Raw genomic sequence first — 6,011 nt, forward strand, 5'->3', positions numbered from 1 at the left:
GCCTTTCCATTGGCCGGCGCCGAGGAAGCGCTCCTCTGAGCGTTGATTGGTGCGGGACGCGATGATTGACGGCGGGACTGTCCGCTCAGCTTGCGAGCCCGGCGGCGGGGAGAGAGGCGCGCGCCGCCGGCAGAACGGGCGGGAACCGGGAGCGAGGTGGATGGAGCGCGGCGCGGTGCGGGCGCTGGCGGCGCGGCTGGGGCTCGGCGAGCCGCGCATCGTCAGGTACCGCGCTGCGGGGCCCGGGAGCCCATACCGGGGCGGAGAGAGGAGCGTGCCCGTCTTGCCCCGGGAGCGCCGCGCAGCCGGAGTCACCTACCGAGCGGGCCCCGGCCGGGCGTTCCGCTGCCACCTCCCACGTGACCGTGGTGTTTTGCAGGAAAGCCGAGGAGTACCTGCGGCTGTCCCACGTGAAGTGCTCGGGGCTGATGGCGCACCTGACCGCCACCGCCGTCGCCGTGATGTGCCTGGAGCTGGCGGCCCGCTGCACCAAGCACCCCGCCCCGAAGGTGAGCCCGAGCCGGCCCGGAGCCCCCCCCGCCTTTCACGGCTCCCCCGTACCGCAGCCGGAGTTGGTTGGAAAACGGCGCGCGGTTTCTCTCCAGCCTCTGCCTACGGTACTGGCAAGGAGCCTTGCTAATTCTCGTGTTTTTCCTTCACCTCGAGAAGAGCTCTTTTATTAAGCTCTCCGGTTTGAACAAGACCGCGTACCAGAGCTCCGTGAAGACCTTGGAGTGCTTGCTGGGGGTGAACGCCCGGCTGGGAATGCGCGACCTGGCGGTGCAGTTCTGCTGCACGGAGGCGGTGAACGCGGCTTCGGAAATCCTGCAGAGGTGAGCAGCCCCGGTAAGGCCCCGCCCAGATCTGTGTAAACATACCTTAGCGTAATTTTTAGATGTAATTTAAAAGATAAAATCGAGCGTAGATGGGTAGCACAAGAGGAATTATACTGGCATGCCTTGATTCAGATCTCTACCTTAAAATACCTATAATTCAAGAAGAGGAGGTGGTCCCCGTTCCTTTCTTTTCCCTAGTCTGTTTTGCTCTTAGCCAGTAGCAGCTGTTCGTGCTTGACTAGGTTACAGAGGACTGCGATATCCAATATTTAACTGCTGCATTCCATGTGACAAATTAATTTCAAAAGTTTCATTGGAGGCAAATGCATTATACAGCCATCACTGTGGTGTTCTCCAGGTATGAATCCAGCCTCCCTGAAGCACAGCAAATGGACCTTGATTTCTCAAAACCACTGTTTACAACAGCTGCACTGTTCACTGCATGTAGGTGAGTACTGCTTGAGGGGTCTTTTATGGGCTTAGATACCTAGGAAGACCTCCAACAGAAATAATGCAAACAGTGTAAGCAGCGGATCAGTCCAGCGTGGCTAATCTTCACTAGCACATTCTGTATCTCTACTCCTGGAACTGAAGACATCCCTACCACCTGAACCCTTTTATAGGGAAATCTCCAGCCTACATTACACTTGCATTTGGGGGGAACAGAAGCATTGCATCAAAAATACAGAAGAGGATCTTGAATTATTTGTCCTAGAAGAAATGAAATCTGCCTTTGCTGGTGTGTGGTGGATGAAGTGGATAATTCCATTTGGACATATTATCCCTAGCAATAGTGAAGAAGTTGGCCAAACCAGTATAACCATAGTAATATTTTCAGATTTAACTGCTACTTTCTTTTCCTTGTCAGCATAGATTTGAGCTGGCCATAAAAAAAACTTCTGCAAGGCTTTTAGTGACATACTGCTCAAGGTGAAAGAATGACTGCTGGTGGCTTACCTCTGAGCACCTGCACCATCCCATTCTGAGGCTCTAACGTTTGGGAGATGGACTTCTTAGCTTCAGACCAGCATCAGCTCAGGAGATAGGTGTTCAGAGAGCCTGAGCTACACAACACTTCGGAAGAATTTGCTTGCACATACACATTTTCCCTCTCAGTGTTATGCCTTTTAACAGTCAGCAGTTCAGGTGTTGTGTAGTTTCATTGCTCTTGACAAATACTTTGACAGCAGTCCCATTCAGCTCTTTGCAGAAGTTTTATTTTGCCCTGCTTCCCTTCAAACCTCTGAAGTACCTTTTCCTCACAGAACTTCCCCTCGTAATTTGAACTAACATCTGGACTTCATTCCCAGAGGCAGTGTTGGTAAAGTAATAAATGTCATCTCACCTGAGTGATACTTGCAGGAAAGATAAATGAATTTTCTGTTACAGGTGTTTGAAGCTGAAAGCAGACAAAGCTAAGATGGTGGCTGTATCTGGAGTGAAAAAAGCCATATTTGATCGTCTGTGCAGTCAGATGGAGAAGATAAGCCGGCAACTCAGCAGTATGTTTTTGGCCTGACCCTTAACATAGCTTACCCATCATGTAACCTCACAGCATCCCCTGGTGATTTCATTTTGATCACTTTCAGCTATTTCCTTTCAACCAATCCTACTCCCCTCATTCCAGCATTTCCCATAGTTCCCAGTCACAGTTGTCGCTTTTGGGAAAGTCACAACAGTTTAGAGTATAGCAAGGTTAAAAATACCTATCCTCTTCTGTAATGCTCACTGTTCCTTACCTTTTCTGCTGCTGAAATTTATTCCCTCCTTCTCCAGTACCACTGATGCATTTTGGATTCATCCTTGCCTGCTTTCCTCATCCTGGTAACATAGCAACGTAACATGGAAATTAACCATTTTGCTACCTCTGCTGCTTTGACTGATGTTTCTGTGTCTCCCTTTCCTCTACTGCAGGAATAGACACAGATAAGCCTTGATCTTCTAGTAGGAATTCAGTCATTACCTGACACTGTGCCTCTACACACAGTAGGCAGGTGTGAGAGTCTTTTCTCACCTACTGTTGAACTTGCAGCTCTCCTCACTCTTTAGCAAAGGACAAAGATTGAAACATATGTTCCTTCCTATCTTTGTATCTTTGCTCCCTCCTATTTATCTCTTCTTGCCTTCACCAGGATTTTTATTCTGGACTAGATGATCTCTACAGATCTCTTCCAGCCCCTGCGGTTCTGTGATTCTTGCTCTCTCATTGACTGTATCCCTCCTCCACCTCACTTCATATTTGACACCACTGTGTTTTCTAGAGTGTGCTGCCTGAAACTAAACCAAAGCTGCTGCTCTCCCCCACATCATTCAGAAGTAAAGCAACTTCTTTTGGTTTTTTGTTTTTTAGAAGCGGATATTGCATCAGCTGCAGAGACATCTAAAACCCTGCAGGATGACCTGGAGCAGCGTGGGAAAGAAGGTAGGTTGTGTTTAGCTATGAACTAAGATCAGATTACTGGAGTAGTCTGGGGTTTTGTTGCTGCATAGTGGTATTTTAATTGTATAATAAGCAGTAAGAATTGGTTGACAGCAGTTTACACCATTCTGCAATATGCTATAATAAAAGGACTAATTAAACACAGCAAAAGGACAATGTTTCTTATACTGAGTAGTCCTAGTAGAGTTGAAACAACTCTTACACTCAAAAAAGTGAAAGGTGACTGTCATAGGAGGTAGTCAGAGAAGGAAACCACAGAGTTCAGATACTGCAGTACATGGATAGACAATGTACAGAGGTCATCCTGGTTATTCCCAGCAACATTTTGCTGATAGCCCATCACTGACTTTTTTTTTTAAACCAAACAGGTTCTGAAGATGATGATGATGAGATTCCACATAAACAGCCAAAGACTGAAACAAAGCAAGACTACGAAGAATGGAAAAGGAGAATCCTGGAAAATGCTGCTAAGGCACAAGAGACAAAGAGCAGTACTGCTCCTGTAGTGCCACCTTGTAATATCTCTGCTGTTTGCTCATAATGTTAACAGTCCTTTTGTTGTAACAGTTCCTGTAGCATACAAGTGGTGACTGGCTGGTATTCAGCTAATTTTATTTTTTGAGCTCATTTTTAAATGTTATTTTTAGTAAATGACAATTGAGGTGATTTTTGGAAGAAGCATATTTAATTATTTGCCAGGCTGGTTCTTGAGCAGCTGTAACATTAGGTGGTAGGACAGCTTCATTTTTCTTGCTACAAGAAGTAGGTGGCATTCCAATACCATGCTAAATGTGAACAAAGAAGTTACATATCCTTGTGCCTCTGGCTGGAAGCAGCCAGTGAACAGAGTGGGAGGAGACTAACTGTGCCTTGTTAAACAGCAAAAACAATAGATGAATTAAAGACTGTTATGCCTGTTAAATTAAAGACTTTTATGCCTGTGTAGGACTGAAGTCTCTTGTGTATGTAAGGGGGCCCAGCTGTTACAAGAAACAATAAAGATATCAGAGCAAAAGCTTTGTATTAAGACATGCATTTTTTTGGAACATGCTCGTCGTATGTAAGACTTTAGGAGGGCAAAATAAGACAGAGGACATACGTGTGGAAGATATCGGGAAAGAAGGACTTCAAACCGAGGGGATGCTGGGAGACACTTTTTTTTTTTTGCATCTCAGGGAAATAAGCTTCAACTGAAGAGTGCCCTAACCCATAGGTCTTAGCGGCAACTTCTGCAATCTTATATTTTTATCCCACCTATTCAGACTATGACTTAAAGTGACTTTTTGAAAGAAAAGCACAGTCCAGGGCTGTAATAATTATTACTGTAATAAAGTCGAGCCAGTTCTGCTGCCCCTTTTTTTTGTCTGAGTTGTACAAACAAGTTAACTTTTATAAATCATTTCAAAACAGGAAAATAACTCCTGCCTGAGCATTTAGATTTGAAACACTGTCCCCATCTGAGCCTGATCTGAGTGAGGAAATACATATAGATGGTCTCTGCTGTCTTATATTACTATCTTAGAAAAACAGAAAGTAAGTGGTACACTGAAGCTTACTAGCAATTTACCTTTCACTTTATCTCACAGTGTAAGTGAAGCATAAAAAAAAAGAAAGAAATTCTGGTCACCTTTAAATAGCAAAAGCCAGTTTCATACCTGATAAGAGACCTGAAATGTAGTAGTAACTTTATTGTGGAATAGACTCCAAACCAATGCCTGTCATGCAGAGAAAAAGCTTAGTTAATCAGCCCCCACTAAGAGCTGTAATAAAACATCTGCTAATAATATCTAACATGTGGCAGAAGGTGGAGGGGTAAGATTAACATTCTGTAAGACCTTATCAAAGATGCTTTCATGTTTGATTGTCTTCTAAACGAAAATGGAGGAATGGGCCTGTTCCTTTATTACGTAATTTATTACTATTAGTTCAGAAATATACAGACCAAAGAATATAATCACATTAGCATGCAGAACCACTGTGGAAGGAAAATATGAACAAAAGTGGGCCTTCACAGAAGGTGATACATTGTAAAGGTTACTGCACCGGGTTTTAATCATTTTTCACTGTCTTGATACTAGAAATACTGCACAAGTCCAGAATACAGGAATTAGAAAATGTGGGAAGCACTAAAGTGGAAAAAAGATAACTAGGGTAGGGTAAGGCATTCTTAAAACCTTCCTTATTAGCAGTCAACACTTTTGCTAATTCAAGGGATACGAAAGTCTATAATGTTAATAGGAGCTTGGCAGTGGCTAGATGCCTTTGCCAAAAAGCTAGTTTTAGGAAAACCAGAAAGTGTCACTATGAAAGAGCCTATTCAGATTACACTGAGCTCTATAGAATCTAGAATAGGAATGAAAGAAACCATAGGTCTAATAAATAATGTTACACTGAGAACTTGTAAGTGGCTTCAATTCTTCAAATATCATTAACACTTCGTATTGTGACAAAAAAAGTCTTAACACTTGAGAGCAAATTGGGAAAAAATGGGTTTCAACTTCCCAACTGAGCCAAAGGCAGAGTCTGGCAATACACCATTTCACTGGTACTGAACAGCATTAGAATGTGTTTTGCATATCAACTTTCCAGAAAAACAGCATTAAAATTGTTGAAAAGGAGAAAATTCTCAAAATAAGATTTACAAAACTAAGGGCTGCAGTCACACCTGATGAAAAGCATTTCCACATTGAAAACGTGAAATTTAGTGTCCAGGAAGGATTTCCAGACATCATGAG

At 43.9% G+C, this 6,011-nt stretch overlaps 1 protein-coding gene across 1 annotated transcript; it reads left to right on the forward strand.

The window, feature by feature from the left end:
* The first annotated feature begins 29 nt into the window (after nt 1–29).
* Nucleotides 30–4,178, forward strand: ORC6 (origin recognition complex subunit 6). Its single transcript, XM_065733211.1, has 7 exons — nt 30–225; nt 380–509; nt 670–833; nt 1,195–1,284; nt 2,226–2,338; nt 3,187–3,258; nt 3,645–4,178. Exons 1-7 carry the CDS (start codon nt 62–64, stop codon nt 3,815–3,817), a joined length of 906 nt encoding a protein of 301 aa, XP_065589283.1. The 5' UTR covers nt 30–61; the 3' UTR covers nt 3,818–4,178.
* Nucleotides 4,179–6,011: the final 1,833 nt, after the last annotated feature.

The sequence above is a fragment of the Cyrtonyx montezumae genome, unplaced genomic scaffold (assembly GCF_038088225.1).
Source record: "Cyrtonyx montezumae isolate F1298 unplaced genomic scaffold, pur_monq_1.0 scaffold_17, whole genome shotgun sequence".
In the NCBI taxonomy this organism is placed as follows: domain Eukaryota; kingdom Metazoa; phylum Chordata; class Aves; order Galliformes; family Odontophoridae; genus Cyrtonyx; species Cyrtonyx montezumae.